This window comes from Panthera onca, chromosome C1 (genome assembly GCF_046562875.1).
Source record: "Panthera onca isolate mPanOnc1 chromosome C1, mPanOnc1 haplotype 2, whole genome shotgun sequence".
Lineage (NCBI taxonomy): Eukaryota > Metazoa > Chordata > Mammalia > Carnivora > Felidae > Panthera > Panthera onca.
The window spans coordinates 89,585,672-89,608,966 of NC_138346.1; the positions used below are offsets into that span (position 1 = coordinate 89,585,672).

The window sequence follows — 23,295 nt, forward strand, 5'->3', positions numbered from 1 at the left end:
ATCAGAATTGAATATACCAGGCCTAATCTGCTATCCTGGACAGACATCATCATGTCCTGTAACCTTGCTGTCTCCTGGTACTTATCTGCACACATACCTCTATATCTTCTAACCAACATGCAAATTCCTTTTATCTCCCAGTGTGTCCTATATTTTTAAATGTTTCTGAATTTTACTTAGTGTTCAGAAGATATCCTGACTACATTAATGAATATGTAATATACATATGCTTGTATATGTGTACATTCTTATGCCTACATACATATCTTAGAAAGAATGTGAACCTGGGGCGCCTGGGTGGCGCAGTCGGTTAAGCGTCCGACTTCAGCCAGGTCACGATCTCGCGGTCCGTGAGTTCGAGCCCCGCGTCAGGCTCTGGGCTGATGGCTCGGAGCCTGGAGCCTGTTTCCGATTCTGTGTCTCCCTCTCTCTCTGCCCCTCCCCCGTTCATGCTCTGTCTCTCTCTGTCCCAAAAATAAATAAAAAAAAAAAAAAAAAAAAACGTAGAAAGAATGTGAACCTTAACCTGGCTAATTTTGGATGGAATCACAGTTCTCTGACACATTCACTTCCCTCCTCTTACAGGTGACAACATGTGCCGAGTAAATAACGGGGGCTGTAGTACACTGTGCTTAGCCATTCCAGGAGGCCGAGTATGTGCATGTGCCGACAATCAACTTTTAGATGAAAATGGGACAACTTGCATATGTAAGTTTTCTTTGTGTTTTTGTATTTGTTACACTTATTGTTTGTACATATATTTTTGAAGAACAGAAGCATATGAAACCAAGGGGGAAAAAATCAAACTTGGAAAGAGAAATTCAGATAATCACTTAGGTATAATTCTTTTTAAACTACAAATAATTAACTGAATTAATTTAATTCAAAAAGATGACCAGTGATGAAGTTTTCCAGAGTATTTGTCACTGCTTCATAATAGTTTAGTAAAATATATATGCCACAGAAGACAGTATTTCATAAAATAGGGAACCTCACTGTTAGGAGCTACAAAAATGCGTAGTTGTTAGTTATATAGATGATAGTTGATGCACATTGTAAGACCTTCAACTAAATAGTTAATAAGGTTGATTATCTATCTTTGTTGTGAAGTCAAAAGAAGCAGACAAAAGAAGAGACTTAGGGAAATCCCAGACTTTATCAAAATAGTGAATTAGTTGGATTAATTGACCTGGATTAAAGGCACTTTATTAACTTTTACTGACCGTCCTCAGTTTGTTGCATCTTGTTATTCTCATGTGGCCCTTTTGAAATTTGTTCTGTCTATACATATCAAGTCCCTTGCCACAATTATAGGAGCAATGATATGTATGTATTGAATACTATATAAATGCTTCTGGAATGATTTGAATTTGTTTCATGTTACTCATGATTTTCCAGAAAAACAGAACCAATAGCACGTATGTGTATAGAAAGCGATTTGTTATGAAGAATTGGCTCATGCAAGTATGGAGGCTGACAACTCCCCATATTTGCAGTCAGCAAGTTAGAAACTGAGGAGCACCAATGGCGTAGTTCCAGTCCAAATGCTGGTTAGGATGAAGACCCATGAAGAGCAGCCAGTGTTTTATTTGGAGTCTTAAGCCAGGGGAAAAAACAAAACAAAACAAAACAATGTCCCAGTTCAAGGCAGTCACGCAGGAAGAATCCCTCTTATGTGCAAGAAGGTAGGCCTTGTCATTCAATTCAGGCCTTCAACTGACTGGATGAGAACCACCCACATCTGAGAGGGTGATCTGCTTAATATAGTCTATAGATTCCAATGTTAATCTTATGTAAAACACTCTAACAGACACACCCAGAATGATATTTGACCAAATGTCTGGGCCCTTTATAGCCTACTCAACTTGACACATAAAATTAACTGTCACAAATTGTTAAAGGATACACAAATAAATGGATTTTTCCATCACTGATAATGAGTGTCTCTGGGGAGGCAGGAGAAATAAGTATAATGAAGAAGACTTCAACTTAACTGAAATATTTGATTTCTTCTGAAGAAGAAATAATGTGAATAAAGGATTTTTTAAAGTTTTTATTTATTGATTTTGAGAGAGAGAGAGACAGTGCAGGCATGAGTGGGGGGAGGCAGAGAGAGAGAGGGAGACAGAGAATCCCAAGCAGACTCCAGGCCGTCAGTGCTGAGCCCTATGCGGGACTTGATATCACAAACTGTGAGATCATGACCTGAGCTGAAATCAAGAGTCAGATGCTCAACTGACTGAGCCACCCGGGTGCCGCAAGGATTTTTTAAATGATTTAATATGTGGTAGTACTTGAGAAATATATAGAAAAAATTTAAATGAAAAATCTACGCGTAATGCTACAATCCAGCAATAAACTACTAAAACATTTTGATGTTGTTCCTTTTAATTATATATCCCTGGAGGTTATTATTTTTTACTAGTACTAATGATAATCATAGGCAAAATTTATTGAATTCTTGTATAGATTTCATGTTTCTCATAAGCTGTTAATAATCGTATAAGGAAGATACTTTTACTACTTCACTTTATTCAGAATGAAGACTTGAGAGTTAATAACGTTTCAAAATTCCCATAATTAGCAATCAGGACATTTGGAATTTAGCCCCTAACTTTTGTTTTGGAGACCAAATTCTTAATTATGTTGCAGTGTTACAAATTTTAGATCATACCTTGGTATAATTTATCTTGTGCTTTATTTTTACTTAATTGGAGCATAAGTGTCTTATCATGTGACTACATCTTCTTTGTAGACATGACTTTTAAACCATTTATCCTCATTTTTCTACTTGATGTTTGATGTTACTTCTGATCTATTTTTACACACTATTTGTGCGTTTCCTTACTGTTTATGATCCCTTCTATATTTTAGCACATAGTCCATGGTCAATTTGTTGCATCTTCTTTACATCTTTTTTTAAGCATTTGGAGTAATAACTCCAGCTTTAAATTCTATTACTTTTGAATTTTAACCATTTGAGATGAGGACTTTGGCTTTCTTTGTATTATTCTCTTTATCTTCCTAAATTTCATTCCTTATTATAATTTAGGATTTCTGACAAAAAATATTATTTTGAATCATTAATCATTGTCTTTATATAACAGGTTTTGACATATATAGCTAGTTTGTTGATCAATTTTATAATGGTTTCTTTTTGACCTGAATCAGTGCTTCACTAGTTGTATTGCTCAGTATTCAAACTTTAGCTCCTCATTGTTTAATTATTAATTTTCACTGAAGTGTAGGATAAGTATTAAAGTTGCTTCTTTAGAAGAAAAGAGTACAAAGATTGTATACTGTGGAGTTCTTTTGTTTTCTAAATAAGTCTCCTTTGCATTTATATGTGATTAACAATTCTTCTGAATATTAATTCTTGCCAGACAAAAATTTTCTTCAAACTTCTAGAAATACTATTTAATTTAATTTAATAAATACTATTTAATTTATTATGGGATAATATACTTGAGAGCACAAATATGAATTTTACTTCTCTGGGAAAGCTTTTTTCATTACTAGTGGGATTTTTTTTTTTAATTTTTTTTTTTAACATTTATTTATTTTTGAGACAGAGAGAGAGCATGAACACGGAAGGGTCAGAGAGAGAGGGAGACACAGAATCTGAAACAGGCTTCAGGCTCTGAGCTGTCAGCACAGAGCCCGATCCGGGGCTCGAACTACGGACAGTGAGATCATGACCTGAGCCGAAGTCGGCCGCCCAACCAACTGAGCCACCCAGGCGCCCCACTAGTGGGATTTTTAAATTGCCTGTAAGACAATTCCTGTAGAACATAATTATTTGAAGTATACTTTCTTTGAGTAATCAGGTGGTTTTCCTTCCTTTGTTCTGTGGTAATATTTTGTAATTCCTATTTTGTTGTTGTTTATTTATCATCAGAAAAGAAGAGATCTATCGAGGCCCCTAGTTTGTCAACAGACAAGAATTAAGCATTGCTTTGAACAGCATAAAATCTGTCTAGTTGTCCACTAGCCTAAATCATAACTTAGCTATTGAGAGAATAGGTATAGTTTATATGCAGATTTCTAATTCAGTTTTTAGTGTCTACCACACGTTCATCTAAAATTATTTTTCTGGTATAAAATGAGATATTCTGTTATGCCCTCTGAATAAATCTGATACTTTGAGTGGTGAACACACACACACACACACACACACACACACACACACAGTATGTGTGGACATCCACCAAGTCTCATCCTGACCTTGGTCTATCCCCAGACTTCCTCCTAAGGATGGAAGGTAACATTGCAAGTATCTCCTTTTTTGGTAAGCACAGACCTCACAGTCAGTACTGTGGGAGCAAAGGGTTTGTCTAAAGATAGATAGCCTTGGAGCGCATGGGTGGCTCAGTCTGTTAAGCCTCAGACTCATGATTTCAACTCAAGTCATGATCTCATGGTTTGTGAGATGGATGAAGCCCTACATTGGGCTCTGCACTCACAGTGTGGAGCCTGCTTGGGTTGTCTCTCTCCCTCCTTCTCTCTCTACCCCTCCCCACTCTCAAAATAAATAAATAAACATGAAAAAAAACAGGTTTATTCCATTTTTAGTGATATGAATTAGAGAAACTTTTGGCTGAATATTTAAAACCAGTCCTATTGGTCTTGTAATAAAGTTAAAATTCCCTTAAGATGGTGTCAGTCAAGTTATCAAGGGACTGAGTTTTCAAGGATCTTGTGAGTTTTTATCCTTCATCTTAATTTTCATACTGGAGTTAAACAGAAGGTCTATACATCAGATACTGATATCTTGATGAGTTTTTAAGCTTGAAATGTTCTAATTAGTTATTTAATTTTAATTGTGTGAATCATAATTATCTGGGTCATTGACTTCCAAATTATTTTCTATTTCCTTAACTCTATGCCCCACTAAAAACTTAGGGATTCCTTATGAGGTGGCATATCTATACCTATATCGATATTGAAATAGAAAAAATACTAGCCATTGGAAATCTCTGTGTAAGTAAACATTGGGGGAATTTGGCTTGTAAGGAAACACTGTACATGGAGTTGGTCATGCAATTATGTTAGGAAATTTGTTTCATGACCGGACACATGTAATTATAAATTTGGTGAAAGATAGAAATGTTTCTGTATTCTTGGTGTCTTTCTAATCTCTACAATACACTGATGATACAACTTCAATGCAATATAAAGATACAAGAAAGAAGATTATATTATCTATACTTGTTAGACTAAACAATGTTAAATCAACAAAACCATGTGAGATGTTCTTTGACAATTTGTTGTTGCATTTGACTGTTTAAAACTCTACTGTATCTCTAATATGTCATGCAACTTGCCTAGGTTTCTTTCCAATGTAATGGGAAAAATTAGGATAGACCATAAAATTACTCATTTCTTACACAGAACTCAAAGTGTGTTTATATAAATTATTCCATTTCTCATATTTAATGGCAAAGGTTTTCATAGGATATGTTAACCTTCTTAGTTTTCAGATGAGGAAATTCAAGTGCAAAAGAAGTACACACAGAGTTTATGGTTGCCGAGTATGGTATAAAACAAATATGAGTGTGTGACTGATGTCTTATTAATACTGATTCCTCTGAGCTTCTCATCTAGTTCAGGCTAGATTACAGTTTTATGAATTTATCTCAGCTGGATTAACTCTGTAATCTGAGTTAACAAAATACATATGCAACCATTGAGATATGATTGTTCTGGTTCCAGTCATCCTCATTGAATTGACATCAAATGAACAAAAACCCATTGGCAGTTGGTCAGGACAGAATTAAACACCAATGGTTGTTTCTCAGTGAATTTGCAGCATAAGGCTATGCCAGAGAGGCATTCACCCAGCAGAAAAATATTGGCATGCTACATGATTGATTAAGGATGAATTCTAATTCCATGCCTGGATGGAATCAAGAATGAGAGTAGGCTGGACTCTTTGTCCTTGTGAATCTTGTGTGGCATGGGCAAATCCTCTCACAGTTAGAAATGAGGCCTGGTGTAGCATAGGAACCTGGAACTGACTGCCCCAGAGAGACATATGTAAAGCCCATTGATCAATTATCAAGTGAGGTTTTTTGTTTGTTTGTTTAATTTATTTGATGCCTTTGTGGGGGGAAATACTACATACAAAATTAATAAATGAGGATATGAATAATCCCAAGAAAGTAAGCTCCTGGAAAAAAAAAAAAGATAGTCACTATTTTTTTTCAACAGGATATTTTTGCCTAGAGTAATAAGACAGTAATTCTTTAAATTCTTCTTTAGTGGCCTGAAAGAAAAGACAGGATTTTCCAATGTGCTTTTCCTAAGAGAGCAACTTAAACGTATTGATCATCCAAGGGTAGCCTTGCACAATTATATGTCAGTGGTACTCTGTGACCTTCTTTACCTTGTGGAACACCAGATATATTCCTCTGTCAAAAACAGTGCTCCACTATGGCTAAGCCATTTATCTGTTCAGCTGTGACAAGCCTTATGTTCTAGGATATATGCAATCTAATGTGTAGTAAAAAGTTTAAGGCACTAAAAAGTTTAGAAGCCCCATCCAGATGAATATTTATGGCCTTCTGTGCATAGGAACTCACAGAAGATTATGTACCACTTAGGTTGGCTGCTTAGAAGACCACTCTATCTAATGAAAGGTCATCCTGCTGTGATATAAAGGAGAAAATTCAAAACCCATGGCAGCATTATTTGCACTGCCTTCCTATATAGGCAAGCTTATATACATCAAAACCACTACAACTTGAAGTTTTCTTTTAGTTGTTTTTTTTTTTTTGTCTCCCTGCCTAAATAAAGGGATAGTTAGAAATTCTCTCAAAATACAAAACCAATTTGTTAAATAAATATGTTGTGATGTGAGATGTATAAGGACAATAGAAATTTTATTTTATTTTTTGCAATGGGATTTATGCTTTTATGGCTAAGTTATAATGATTTTGATATAGTTAGCAGGTAAACATTAGTTGACAGAAGAGACAGTATTACTTTATATCTATGTTACCAGACTAGGATTAAAAAGAAGATAAATGAAGTTAGAAACATAGACATTTGTTCATGGGCACCATAGCTTATTAAACCAAGGTTAGGGACATATGTATCAAGTTCAATTGCTGAGCTGAGATCCAAATCTGAGATTATTCCAAATTAAAATAAACCAGTTTATTAGTAAAGTTTCTCCCTTTACTTCTTTATTTTTTTAAATTGTTTTAATGTTTATTTATTTTTGGACAGAGACAGACAGAGCATGAATGGGGGAGGGTCAGTGAGAGGGAGACACAGAATCTGAAGTAGGCGCCAGGCTCTGAGCTGTCAGCACAGAGCCCAACGCTGGGCTCGAACTCACAAACCGTGAGATCATGACCTGAGCCGAAGTCGGAGGTTCAACCGACTGAGCCACTCAGGTGCCTCTCCCTTTACTTTTTTATAATCTGGACATTTACTCCTGCCATCCCATTTTTTACTGGGAAGTAATTCTTGAGTGCATATTTCCCTTTGTAGTGTATGGGAGGGTCATGTGGAGACCTTCTAATTTCAATGTTCTAACAGCAGGTATCATAGGATGTATGAAACCTGATAGTTCCTTGCTGGGAATGTTGTGATTCATGTCATTTTAGCTTTGATCCTGGTTAAATTAAAGGATTATTTATGACTTTGTCAGTTTTCTGGTGAGATCATGTTGTAATATTTTTATAAGAAGTGACCCTAGCAGTAGAATTACGGATTCTCCATCAGTTTTCAAATTCATAGTGCAAAGCACAGCTCTAAAGCAAAGCTTGCATTTCTAGCACTGGTTAATATACTGAAAGCAATGTATGTGTCTGCCCAAACACAGAAGTGCTATATAGGTTCAGTTACATTAAACATCAGAAAAGAGTGACTTTCTTGGAGGTTTCCTATATGTTCACTGTTTTGGTGTGGGGGAAACTTTATCGCTCCCTCTTTCTGTTTATCTACATATAAATCTTTTTCTCATCAATTAAATTCACTTCATCAATGATCTTGGGTGATGGTAGAAGGCTATTAGCTTTTTTAGCCACTTGAAATGAAATTGTTTTCCTGAAGTATTTATACAATCCCCAGAGATAGAATTTCTCCTTATAATAAGGTTGTGACATAGGATTATTCATCTCTGCTAATTCCAGTAATTTAGGCAGCAAGTAATTTTTAACATCTCCTCAATGCCTGGTTCTATTCTAGGTTAATACCTCTGTTCTGTATGTGACATTCCCTTCCTACGTTCAAGGATTTCAAATGGAAACATTAGATGTATAAACATTAATTATAAAATTACTCCTTTATAGAGGTTTTTGCAAGGTAACAGAATACTAATCTTATTTTTTTCTAGATACTATTGGCTCCCTTAATGTGATGCCAAATATATTTGCTTCATCATATAATTGATTCTCACAAAAGTAGGTAGATTGCCTGGTCATCAACTGGGGTCCTATGATATACGACTTTGCCACCCAATTCCACAGAGTTAGGTCAATGCTGGGAAAAAAAAGCTCATGCTTTTTGAATGTCTAAATTGCCATCTTATCCAGATTATCACCTATCACATTAGATGTCTTCTTTTTGTTTTATTTTTTAAATGTTTATTTATTAGAGAAAGAGAGAGAGAAAGAGATCGTGAGTGGGGGAGTGGTAGAGAGAGGCAGAGACACAGAATCAGAAGCAGGTTCCAGGCTCTGAACTGTCAGACAGAGCCCGACACAGGTCTCGAACTCACAAGCAGTGAGATCATGACCTGAGCTGAAGTTGGATACTCAACTAACTGAACCACCCAGGAGCCCCTAAATGTTTTCTTGATAATGGACATTGTTAGCTCCAAAATAATCTGTCTTCTATCATTAAAAATCCTGCCCATACCCAATTGATAGCATTCATAACATGGTTTCTGTGTGACATAGAAACTACTGACTTGTAACTTCTGTCTACATCTGGAAGACTTGGGTTAGGACTAGAAAAAACTAATGATGTCAAATACTCAGTATGTTTTTTGTTTTGTTTTGTTTTGTTTTTTTAATATTTACTAGTATGTCAACAATTCTGTAGGGTCTGAGATTTTTACCCTAGGCAAGCTAAAATGTGAACCTGTTAAAGCTTCTTAGATTCTGACAGAAGACCCACAACTCCTGGATCAGACACAGAAGATGTTATTAGTCATGTCACAGCAGGCAGCATGAGTTTCCTGTTCATATTCTTCTCCTTGTCCTACCCACCCCCAAATCATGTGGGGGCAATGCACAGGCAGGTCTGGGTGGAGGCTACATACACAGTGAATTTGTATTCACACTGAGGAACCTCAAGCTTGAGTCTACTAAAAAATCTTCCCAAACTCTGCCCCTAAGGAAGACATTATCTTTACAATTTTGGCCAAGAGAAAAAAATACTCTCTGCTCTAGAAGGTGGCATTATCTCTGTCTTCCACGGCTGTGAGCTATATAAATATTCTTGAAGAAAAGTCCAGAATAAAAAATGACACAAGAAGTATAGAAATGCAGTGGAGAAATGCCTCTTGTTCAACAAATTGCAGGGCCTACAAGAGGACTTGCAGACACTCTTTAAAATGTCAAATGTATTTGTATATATTTCATTATATCTGTTCTTACAGATATAAACAATGCCTAACAGCTATTATGAATGGTAATGATATACAGTAATGACATTGATGTAGATCAATAACAGCAGTAAATATAACAAGATGAAATTATCCCAGGAGGTTGGCTCTATTGGTTTTCAAACAATTGTTCACAGCCTGTCATGAAAAATGAGAATAAAACTTTGGATGTTGTCATCATGTATTTTTGAAAAGTGCCAACTTTGTATTTCCAAATATCATTTAAAAATAACCAACTACCACACATATTTGAAACCATGTTTAAAACCAGTTTGGAAATTTTGCTTATTTGCATTCATTCCATAATGATCTAAATATCACTTGAAAAACATTTGAACTCTTAACAGACTTAAAGACCTTATCTCTAAATTGATTATGTTAAAGAATAGTTAGTTTAAAAATACTAATTTGGGGGAGAGCAGTTTGTCCTTCCCTAGACACCTTGCTCTTCTTTAATATAATTGTAATTGTGCAGAAGCAGCTATAATTTCACCCTTGTATATGGATACCCTTGATCATTTCTTAAAACTGTCAATTGGGTTTATTTGATCAAATAACCATGTGAAAGCCAAGTTTTTTAAATTGGTGGGATTTTATCAGGAAAAAAAAAAGATGGTTTCTGGGATTTTCTAGTCCTCAAGCTATCAAACAACCAAATTGATGTGATAATATCATAGAAGTAAACTATAGAGAGACTGCAGGAAATCTTAAAGCTGAACTTAAGTTTGGGAGAAAACTGATTGCATCTCAAATGAGTTTTCTTATCTGATTAGATTTTTTTAACTGAGATTGTTGACCATTAGGCTTAATCACTATAGAATAGAAATTAATCAAACCACTCTTCATTAAATGCCCAGTTCTAAGCTGAGCTTATATGGAATCAAAGAAGAAATTATACCACCCTCAAAATCTTAGGGTCCAATTGACCAAATTTGGGACTCAAGTTAGGAAAGTTTGCATGCTATCGGTGATTGATTGTAGAGATTTTGAGAGGAGAGTTCTGTTGTAGAAAAGGCCAGACATATCCCAGTGTCCTTCCACTTTGCTTTGGTTACTAACCCTCATAACTACTCGCTACTCTAAAAAGGCATCCTAGAGTTCAATGGGAGAACCAACGATTTGCCCTCTTTGGTTTTAAATTGTTGTCGTTTCCTATTTGGAACTTGTTCTATATAGATAACAATTTACTTTTTTTTTTTTTTTTTTTTTTTACTTTCAAGTGACCTTACAGAAATGACATCATTAGAGAAATTGCTGCTTCAGCATTTTGTTATTGAAAACGGATTAGAATTAAAAAGGGAGATAAAATTACTCTCAGTCCCTGCATATAGTGTCTGCCTGTCTGAGAGGGGATAGAAAAAACACAGGCTTACCTTTATTTGAATTGAATAGTTCATTCACTGTACTGATTAGATTTTACACTTAAGGCCTTAAGCAAGAGTCTGAATTTAATGGGCAGTTTTTCTTTTCCAACCACAGGAACCCTCATGTCTTGTGCTTCACTGCATTACTCTCTGAAGCAGATTCTCCACAGTTAGGGTTGAAGGGTCATATTCCCTCTTCCATTCTTTGGAGCAGGGAAAATGCAAGGATTAAGGGAGTGCTGACACCAAGTGTTCTGGAAATGCCATATATGTTTTCCCAATATCCCATATTATTGACTTGTATATAGGTTTTGTGATCATTTATCAGTTCAAATGAGTTGTCCAAAATAAAGTTTAAAGCCATCAGGTGGAAAGATTGGGTTTGTTTCTCCTAACAATAATCTAACTTTTGATAATTCAACACCTTTTTAGTCCATGAAACATAAACCATTTACTTTAACCATTGCTACACATTCCTGTCTCTTTGTAAACTCTATTGAATCCACTCAAAGTGAACAATAACAATCATCATAATACTTTGTTTTTAAAATTTTTTAGTGTTTATTTATGTTTGGAAGAGAAAGGCGGGGGGGGGGGGGAGGCGAAGGGGAGGGGCAGAGAGAGAGGGAGACACAGAATCCAAAGCAAGCTCCATGCTTTAAGCAGTCGGTACAGAGCCCAACACGGGGCTCAATCTCAAGATCAGTGACATCATGACCTGAGCCGAGATCTGACATTCAACCCTCTGAGCCACCCAGGTGCCCCTAACACTTACAACTTGTGAATAAATCACAATGAACTGAATTCCTAACACTTGATTAGAGAACATGGAGTATACAGAGAAAATACTGCATAGAATCTGGATGTATAATGAGATAATTTTGATTAACTTAATAGTTCCATGAATACCTAACCAGACCTGAGTTTTTCTCCCACTTGCAGACCAGCAAAGTAAATGTGACTACCATGGCTGTGTTATTGCCTTGTCTTTTCACTATGATTAATTTGGGGTGCACTTATCTGTAAAATGAAGGTAGTAAAATTTTTTGCCATGCCTACCCTGTCAAGAGTCATGAAGATAATTGAGATTATGAATGAATGCCCTTTAAAAAGTAAAACTACATGCTCAACATGAATATGAGGTGGTATTGTTATTATTATTGTTATTATTGATTATTTTGGTGACAGTTTAAAATCTTTAAAATTCTTAATAGAATAATTATTTTCAGAAAAACTTACCTTTTTCTCATTTCTAGAGATGGTTGTCACTACAATGTTAAGATGTCTTTATATTTTCAATAAAATGAATCAATATTTTTGTTATTAAAATGAAGTTTGTGTTGTAATGAACTGAACATGGCTAGTATTGTTCTTATGACTTTGATTTTTTTTTTTTTTAACTCTAGTTAATTCTGGAGAAGTATTGCCTCACATATGCAAAGCTGGAGAGTTCCGCTGTAAAAACAGACACTGTATCCAAGCTCGCTGGAAATGTGATGGTGATGATGACTGTCTAGACGGAAGTGATGAAGATTCAGTAAATTGCTGTATGTTTTCCTTCAAGTAATATTACATTTTCCTGAGTCTTTTGAAAAATCTAAAAATATCTTTGATAAAGAATTGAACTCAGTTTTTTTTTTCTTTAGTCTACAGAGAGTAGATTTTAGATTGTCTTCTTGCATGGTTTTAAAGAACTGTTTTTCTCATCTTTTTCCATCTTTAATATTACCATTTTAACTAGAAGTCCTTATTAACATATTACCATATTACCATATGGTAATATTACCATATTATAATTTTTATATAATAATAATAATAATTTATTGTAATATATTTTATTACAATATATTGTAAATATATTTATTGTAAAATAATATATTGTAATAATAATTACAATATTACCATCATACCATATTACCATATGGACCAGAAGTCCATATTACCAGAAGTCCTTCCTTCCCTCCTTTATACTGTCAGTGCCACCACACCATTGTTAGAAAGTTGCTATAGGAGATCCTTCTGGATCTCTGAATTTGAAGATGTGGAAAATCAATTGAAACTCCCTCAAGTCAGAACTACTCACACAGAAGGTCACGATCTACTCCATTTCCCCTTGGCAGCAGAGCCTTGAAGAAGATCCAAGGACACAGACATGGTTTTGGAACATGTCATTACCTAACTTCACTGGCTCAGTACATGGTAGGAGACACATGTGGGGCACTCCGATAGAAATTCAAGGTTTCATTTTCTTCCCTTTGGCTTCTATTTAGCTGCTTATCATTTCCCATAGTCGGAATAATTTTATGTTTCTGGTTAGAATAAGGAATTGTCCCACTTATATGGAAGTAAAACACTTTGAGAAACACATTAAAAAATGCTTTGACAATATGTTTGATTAGAATCATACTGGAATGGCTTTGAGATATATAAGATCTTTTTACAGGGAGAGAGGTATGTGATTTATATATGTATCTTTGGTCTTTTAATTTGACCCAGATAAATTATTTTAAAAAGAAAATTATTTTCCTTTCAATTGATGACATTTTCCAGGGTAAAATGGTTGAGCTAATTGAGTTAATTAACAGTCCATTTTCTTTTCTTTCTTTCTTTTTCTTCTGTTTTTTTTTTTTTTTTTTTTTAATCAAGACTAAAAATACCGTTTTAAAGATTCTTTGTTAATAATAGACAGAATTGGTCTGGGCGTCTATATAATGCAACTATCTGCATTTAGGGATAAAACCCAAATATGAGCTCTTAAAAAATATTGTGTGTACATAATATAGAAATTGTAATTAATACATGAATTGAACACTATTTTCCCTTAATTTTCAAACATGGACTCTGACTTCAACATTATGTGCTTCATATTTTCAACCTTATTAATATCTATATTATAAAGTGTGAAACCATAAATAACACATCAAATACTAAGTTGATACAATTATACAAAAACTTCAGAATGGAGGAGCATTTCATCTAAGGAGAAAGTGTTTTTTCTCTACTTTTTGACACAAATGGTGTAGTATTTATTGAGTAAATTGATTGCCTCATTCCTTCTGACTCATAATGTTTATTCATGGCTTTAGTGAATGCTCCCTGCATATCAGCTTCCAGCATAGTCACAGAGCACCTGTACAGAACACGAGTATTTCATCACGATAGTCATGCAGTATTCCTTAGGTCCATGCTTCCCTCTGTGTGATTGTTCTTTTCACCAACTCACAAAGAAACTAATTTCCTCTATGAGCATATGGGGCATTACATTTGTACTGTTAATTGTAGTGTTAAAATTCCTCGTCAGGATTTTTTTCTTGATTATTTTCATAACTTTCCATACCACCACCCAAGCCTATGCTGTGGGGTTTTCCTACAGTCCTTTATTTCACATATAATCCATATTCAACTCTAAATAATTAATTTTTATCTTTACCATCTCTCAATCCTCACTGGCTAAATTAGCCTCCTATCCTAGATTAACTCAGCACGTGCCCTGCTATTATTCCTACCACTATTGCTCCCTTAATTAAAGCCCACTTTCCATACTGTTTCCTGAGTTACCAGTATTTATAGAATGAAGTCTAATCTCATTATTTCAGTAAATCTATAACTAACAAAAAAATCCACTGACTCATATATAAAGCACTGCATGTCATGACTCATTTTACATTTTCAGCCTTACATGCCTATCATCATACACTTACAATCTTTGTTCTTATCAATTTGGACTACAAGTAGATCTCTAAAAAAATGTCCTCCTGTTTCTCTCCTGTGTAACACTCTAATCTATGGAAATCACCATAGTTTCACATTACCTTTATAGGGAAGTCTCTTGTGAACATCAAAAAATCTTCTCTATATAGCCCAGTTGGAGTTAAACATCTCATGTGTATTTCTTTATCATGTTAGTTAACCAACAGTATCACAATCATATGCTTCCTTATCTTGGTGAATATCTTTATGAGGAGACACATTATGTGGTAACATCTTTGTAGTCTCAGAGTGTAACACAGCACCTCACACCTGGAGAAGAGATCACTAATCAAATGGGGCAATGGAGCACTAAACCTCTCAGGCCTCCTTCCAGCGAGATGGTATCTTTTCTAAACTTGCAGTGATTCAGACCAGCATTATAATCCTGAGATTCCATGGTTAATATTCCAACACTATGTAATTCATTTCAGAAGATTATTTATATTTTAAATACTCATAAGGTTTGACTTTGAATTCTGTTATCATTCGATTTTCTATCATTTAGCTTCTCAATTCAAATTGCAGGACTGAGAGTTGTATTTATGCCTCCTTTTTGAACTCTGATTTACATCATTGATGAAAACTGCAAAGGTCCTTGATCAAGCTTCACTGAAATATTTTTGCAAAATCTTGGTACTTTAAAATGTTGACCATCTAACTTATTGAATGACTTTCATTCTCATGAGCAACTATTCTTGCTCAACTCCCTGAAGTGAGTAGAAAATGTTAACCGTGCTCAATTGCCAGGAAACATAAGGCTTTTCCCCCTATTTTTTTCACTATGCATAATAAAAACTTTCTAAAAAGTGATAAAACCACTCTCTCACCTAAGGTACTTTAAGATACAGTGTTTTATAGAAACTGGCTGGAAAGGCATACATTTGCTATGCAACAGCATGATGAAATGGCTATTTTTCAAATTCTAAGTAAAACTAATACCAAAATTTATTTTTATTGTACAGAAGTGCAACTACTGGGCACAAGGAAAATTACTTCAAAAAGAATGTGAAGTGGTGAAACAAATACTGAGGAGCATGCCAATTCAGTTAGGAATTTAGCCTCCAGGATGCAGGAAAATAATCACAGAAGGTTAACTTTAAGATGGCCTCCTGCTGTGTTTAGATATTGGAGGTTTAATCCTTCGCTGTGCACAGCTTCCCATATGAGGATTGGTCTTGTCCTCAGTATATCTTGCAGATGCATGTTTATTTTTTGCACTAGGGATAAAAACTCATGATGCTCATTTTCATTATTAAAATTATGCAGGATCTCATATTTCGCATCAACTCCAAGTCACAGATGATGCATTTTTTTTTCCTTCCAGTCCTAAGAAACATTGGACAAAGCATAACAAAATTAGGCTTATTTAATATTTCAATAAGTACTGAGTGGACATGTGGCTTAAGAAAATGTATTTTTAATATATGATTGAATTATTTGATACATATTTGTTTCATATTAAAATATGAGATATTTCAAATATGTTTGGCAAAAATTCTGAAATTGAGTCACTGTGATAAGGGATGGGAAACAAACTTAGTGAGATAGTTGATTTTAGTGAAGACATGAACAAATTAATATATTTCCTTTAATGTGAGATTTAATTTCTTGGTGTCTTCATAAAAGTATTATATTTTAACACAGCCTAGAATATTAATACTTTCCTCAAAATATGAAACAATGAATGAAAGAAGCTGTGGCATTTATTATACTATAATAATTACTATGACTTTTCTGTAACTATAACTTAAAATAATAATTTATCCAATTTTAAATTAATAACCTTGTTTCTTCTCTTCCTACACCTCTCCCTTCCTTCCCAGTCAATCATAGCTGTCCTGATGATCAGTTTAAATGCAAAAATAATCGCTGTATCCCCAAGAGATGGCTCTGTGATGGAGCTAATGACTGTGGAAGCAATGAAGATGAATCCAATCAAACCTGTGCAGGTAAAGGTTTCCTTGAATATATACATAGATCCCTTCCAAAGTTAGTCTCCATAAAAATGGAGGGCAGTGCTTTGAACTAAGCTGAACCTTCCTAGGGCTGATGATCTTATTATTGTTGTAGTAAATGAATTCAGAGTTGGATGCCACAAAAGCTAGAATACAAATTAACTTTTACTTAATTCTTGGGCATGACTCTGCTTTCCAAAGTAATTTGGCACTTTTTCTATCCATATTGGTTGAGTGTCAATATACTACTTGGACAAGACTTGTTCCTGCTAAATCTTAATTGGCATTGGATGTTGAGGTTTGTTAGCATGCTATGATATAGGCCATCTCACAAGGATAACTGGTGTGTGTGTGTGTGTGTGTGTGTGTGTGTGTGTGTGTTTTGTTTTACATTAAAAAATTATGTATTTATTTTATTTAGTCTGCTACAGAATACCTCTGTAAATAGTTTTGTTTTCCTGGGACATTATTTATGTAGGGATAATTTTTTTTTTCATGAAAGTCCCGAGATCATGAAGCCTATTTACATTGCCATATAATTTATCCCACTGTAATAAATCTGTGAATCCCTAATCAAATTCTCTTTGAATCAGAATATATAGCTTGTGGTACAGGTTACAACAGACTGCCAGAAAGGTCATGATTAGTCATATAAGTGTTGAAAAATAATATTGACTAGCAGCAGCCTAGAGCGACTTTTTAAACAATGAAAAGAACTGTATTTGATGACTCATGTTGATAAGATTAGTAAATTTTTTTTCAATCATTACATACTGCAATGTCAAAATGTATCAACTCTTCCCCTCCTCTATTTTCCAAAATAAGTCTCACTAAATAAAAATTATTACAACCAATTACTTAAAACTGTAAAGGCAGCATGTGGAGAAAAAACCCGAAGCTCTTGAAGCCTGGTTTGTATTCTAGGTTGGGCCACTGGTTTTCTCTTGGGAAAGCTTGTACTTTTGTGCAGTGCTATTTCCCTGTATACTTCTCTTTGCTCTCCCAGAGTATGAATTAACTAGAAAATATTTCCTTAACAGATTTTCATCATTTTCTAAACGACAATGAAAGAGCAAAACAGTTGCCATTCCATAATCCTAACCTGCATCTTATATTCAGTTCTTTATCCACAGTTACATATTAGTGAGGATCCTGGGCGATTCTCTTTTCCCTATTGTCTCTGCTTCAGTATTTTAGAGTGATTATTTTCAAGATATTTTGTGTGTCATGGAAGGCTGTTTTACAAAGGACTACCTAATCAAAAGGAACCCCTAGAAACCCTCTAGTCCTAGCCTCTCCCTTCGAGCCCATTCATTTCATAGCCAAGGCATGGGAGAAAGCACTTGCCTTAACTCACATTGTTGGTAAGAGTTTAGGGGAAACTCGATGTATGATTAATTCTCCAAGCCTATAATTTTGTTATCAAACTATATTATTCTATCAGTTAGAATTTTAGGTATGGTCAATTTGATTTTTCCCAGATTGTTCTTACAATTATGACTATGATTTATAATGAAGCATCTTTCTAAGCTGGAACAATTTTGTTATTTTTTAAGGTTAAGGTATAATTCCGAGATTATGTTTCATTACATCCTAAACATAGGTCTGATTTCACTTTTAAAGGAAAAGCATTGCTGACTCAATTCATAATACTATGTCTTTTTCATTTCTACTAGACTTTTAGAACCTGCTTGTTTCTACATGAGTCTTAAAGGCACATTTGGGCTTCACTAGCTACTTATAAATCAATCTTATTTAATCTTAATTAGTGAGATTTCTAGGAAACCCTATACCTGTAGTCCACTAGGAAATAGGGCACAATCTTTTTGCACCTCAAGTGCCACTTTTCGTGATGCCAGCTGAAGTCTGCTAGTCAGGACCAGGTCTTTACAGTATATTTATAGTGGATATTATGGTCTCTGTATGCCTTAAGAAACTGAATAAGAAGAAAAACAAATATGCCTTTTAGCTTTGAAAATTAAGTATGTTGTTATGTTACAATATATTTTCATTTTGTTTGACCAAAATAAATAAATATGTCACATAGTTAATCATACTGAAAAAAAAATATATGGCAAATTCATTAGATAATTTCCCTGTCTGGGCCATTACTATATATAGTTACATACCTGGAAAAATATCATAGATAAAGGATTTTCCAAAGGGTGGTATTATTTTCTAATTGAATCCATTGTCCTGTACCTTTTATCATTGTGAGTACTTTATATCTAAAATAAAATCCTATCCTATAAGAAGCTAATTTCTTATTTTGTTCCTTTGGTATTTCTCCATGAATCTGCTAATTCAATAAATATCTATCATGACATTGGATATAAAATAAGGAAAAATACACTATATCTTTCCTTAAAAAGCTGAATGAAGATGGTGAGAAAACATGTAAACAGGTCATTCTAATGCAAAATTCAAAATGAGCTACAAATAGAAGCACAAGAAAACTAATTTAGTCTTTGTCTATCTGACACCTTCCTGAGGGAGGTGATATCCAGGCTAAGCCTTAGAAAGAAAAAAAGAAAGAGAGAAAAAGGAAAAGGAAGACAAAGAGAAAGAGATGTGTGTAATAGTTCAAGTCATTTAAGGAGGAAAAATAATCTGATAAAATTAACCATTGACAAGATTGTGGAATAAAAGGAACCATCATACACTCTTGGTGGTTATATAAATTGTTTTTCTACATTGAAAAGCATTTGATCAAATCCATAAATGCAGACACATACATACCTTCAAGTCTATAATCCCATTTCTAGATTTATACTCTTAATACCTATGTACAAAGCGATTCAAGTAAGAATTGCATTGTTCTAATGCTGGTAATATTGAGAAATTAGAAACAATTCAAATGACCATTATCAGGAAAAACAAATATATGTATATCCACTATATATGAAACTATAAATATATATATATATGTATATATATACATATATATATATACATATATATATATTTATATATGGCTATATAACACCAAATATATGTATATTCACATATATAACACATATAGTTTTATATTCACATAATACAATGCCCTTCATACTTAAAATGAATGAACAAGAGCTTAAGTATCAACAGAAATTAATTTCAAAATGAACGGTAACCAAAAGTTGACAGATTATAAGTGATTTAGTACCATTTATATGAAATATAAAAATATAAAACAAATCTATATGTGTTTATTGCTTTATAAATGGAAATATGGAAATAACAATATGGATTATTAAATATGGAAATAAAAATGGAAATATGGAAATACAAATAATAAATTAAGAATAGTAGTTACATATAAAAAGAGAGGGAGATATATGATTGGAAAAAATTACATAGGAGATTTTAAATATAATACATTTTTCTGAAAAAAACAAAAAATAGTCTGTAGTAAACATAGGAAAAAAAGATTTGATAGATCTATATGATTGTAGACAGGTGTCAATATTATTATGTCTTATACTTTCCTATGTGATAGAAATATTTCACTGCGAAAAAAAAGGAACGAGTGATTGGCATAGTTGCTGAGGATGAGGTCAAGTCCATAGAGGATGGTAGGGGCTTGGAGGGTATGTCTGGAAGAGGAAACAGCCTATGTACAGCAGGCAGAAAAGAGCTGACAGGCAGGAGCTTGGTGCTTGTTCTTCCTCACAAAAAGAAGATATGTTTCTGTACTTATGAGAGAGACCCAGAGGCCAAAGATGAGAAGGAGTTTCAAGTCTTTTTCCTCATAGCCGCTGATGATGATACTTAGATGAAAGCCTAGCCAATTTCAGATGAGATTTTTTCCCCACAGTATGGAATTGTAATTAGATTGCATAATATTTATTCTTCTCACATCTTTCACAAATTTTGAGTAAACTTAAACTAAATAGATACAATTGAATTAAGAAAACCTGATATATTAAAGATGAAACTTCTTTACAAGATAAATTGAAAAGTATGTTTTGATATGACATATGTTTTGTTTAAGTAGAATGCTTTGATTAAAATACAGCAAAGGTTAGGAATAATGTGTGAAGCTCTCTTGTCTTATTCCTCCTTATTGTTCCTGTGCATTGTGGGATTTCTCACTGCTACAGGACAGCAGGAGAAGTATAATTAGTGATGAGTAGAAAAAATTCACGTTGTGACAGTGGATTTCTCACTCACTGCTAGATAAACAATTCCACTGAAGAAGTGTAAATTTCCTCTTCATTACAGCAGCATTTGCTACAAAATTAGATTGCTCTGGGGCTGCTCTGCTAATCTCACCTCCAAACTAATTTAGAAATGATGGTGACAAGAACTGAAAAAGTAAAGGTTGTATCTTTATGATATAAATCCAGTGATTAGAAAGTGATGTTTTATCAATCTGATTATATCATAGAGACAGACAGTACTTATAGATTTATAGAATGAAGCATTTTTTTTTCTTATGTGAAATTACTTAAATTTCCTTGGTGGACTAAGCAGAGGATTTGTCCATGATTAGAATGGACAAAAAATTCATATATTCTCCGGGTATACTATTCCTCAATAATAAACCAGTAAATACTCTTTGGTGTAATAGGTCATAACCGTTCCTTAAGCTTCTGAGTTAGTGAGGTGACACATACATTCTCACACCACACACAATGTAAAACAGGTCCTTAGGAGTTCTCATTCTCCTTTATAATCATCTTAGCGATCCTCATGAAAGAACTCTGAGAAAACTTTGCTAAAATTAAGCCTGAACGACAAGGAGTACTGTGACATTAAAAAAAAAATCAGATAAAAGAATGTTGGAATATTGGGATATTTAATATATTCTTATTATGAGTCAATTAGAATTTAATGGAGATGAAATGAAACTATGTAATTCTATATCCTTCTTTAAAGCAAAAACACAAGAAAGACTGAGGAATGAAATAGGTTGGGAATGAGGGAAGACAGGAGAGTTGTAGGAAAGAATGAAAAGTAGAGAAAAGAGAAAGGAAAGAGAAAAAAGGAAAGAAGAAGGAAGAAGGGAAAGAGGGAAAGAATGAGGGAGAGCTGGAAGAAAAAGGGAGAAAGAATTGGAAAAAAAAACAGAACAAAACAAAACAAACCTTTCTTATTTAATTTCTCCTGAATCTCAAAAGGTAAAGAGTATTTACTGCAATCAGTTGAAACAATACAGACATGTAAGAAACATGAATCTTCCTCATACCTCCATGCCCTCTCTTCCCACCAAGTGAACTAAATGCCAATGTCTTCATTCTTCTCTAGGCTAATCCATATATATATATACATATATATATATATGGACTATGTACGTGTGTGTGTGTGTGTATTTCAAGTAGATATAGTTTTATTGAAATTACCTAGGAACTCTGTTGATTTAGTCTAAATGTTAGAATAATTTCACAGAAAATCTATAGTTAGCCAAATGAGACAACAAATATTTAATCCTGCTTGAAATGTCAACATTGAAAACTTCAGCAGTATACATGTTTGTTGAGATACTTAAAATCTAATAATGTAAAATAAACACTCTACTTGCAAAAAGGGAAAACTCAAATATTATATGAAATGTCTTAGATTCAGAACCCTTATCCATATTAACAAAGCAGAATACATAGTGTAATAATTTTATGGAATTTCTAATTTATAGACACTGAGGATAGAAATGGTACATTGAATCTGATATGTCCAATCAAACCAGTAATTTTTCATTTGTTTTTCTCAAGTGATCCTTTCAGTGTTCACTAATAATATATATACATTTTAACATAGCAATTACACTTTGCTTAAAAGGAGACAACTAGCATATAACTTTTAAGAAATTATTTTATATGACCTCTAAAACCCTGATTTATGGAGACTCTTTTATTTTATTTTATTTTATTTTTTTAATTTTTTTAATTTTTTTTTAATGTTTATTTCTGAGACAGAGACAGAGCATGAGTGAGGGAGGGGCAGAGAGAGAGGGAGACACAGAATCAGAAGCAGGCTGCAGGCTCTGAGCTGTCAGCACAGTGCCCGACACGGGGCTCGAACTCACAAACCACTAGATCACGACCTGAGCCGAAGTCGGTCTCTCAACCAACTGAGCCACCTAGGCGCCCCATGGAGACTCATTTTAATGTGTTTGGGTGACTTGCCTTTGAACCACTTTCAATTTTATACCACCTGTTAGTTCATTGGAATTTTGATGAAACAGAAACACATCCTTCTGATTCTTAAGCCCCAAAACAGAAGGAAATCTATGAACTAGGTAAAATTCTCTTATCATAGCTATAGAAATTCTGACCCTAATTGTTCCTCATGTGTCCAATCCTCATCTAACCCATATATTAATAAAAGGTGGGAAAATCCCCCTCCTACAATTTCCCACTCTTTTCTCTGATCCATTAAAAAGAAGGGGTGGTAGGAAACCGATACTCATGAAAACAAATTTGTATCTCAGACAGACAAAAGAAAAGAGAATTAAACACTTAAAATATCTAACTATGTAAGTATGTTACTAAGGCCTGGGAGAAGAGTTAGGGTAGCCATCTAGGATTTCATGCTTTCAAAAGTTGACCTGACTGTAATAGAAAATGGTAACCAAATTCCTTGTAGAAAAATAACCCCTTCACTGAACAATCAAAATGGCTGCTTT

At 34.1% G+C, this 23,295-nt stretch overlaps 1 protein-coding gene across 3 annotated transcripts in view; it reads left to right on the plus strand.

Annotated features, from left to right (window-relative positions):
- The window catches only part of LRP1B (LDL receptor related protein 1B), a 1,899,539-nt gene that overhangs the window by 1,161,816 nt on the left and 714,428 nt on the right, over positions 1–23,295 (plus strand). For all 3 annotated transcript variants that reach the window (XM_078451331.2, XM_078451332.2, XM_078451333.2), the window contains exons 15-17: positions 586–708; positions 12,390–12,530; positions 16,557–16,682. In XM_078451331.2, the coding sequence (XP_078307457.2) occupies positions 586–708; positions 12,390–12,530; positions 16,557–16,682 (390 nt within the window). The remainder of the gene's footprint in view (positions 1–585; positions 709–12,389; positions 12,531–16,556; positions 16,683–23,295) is intronic.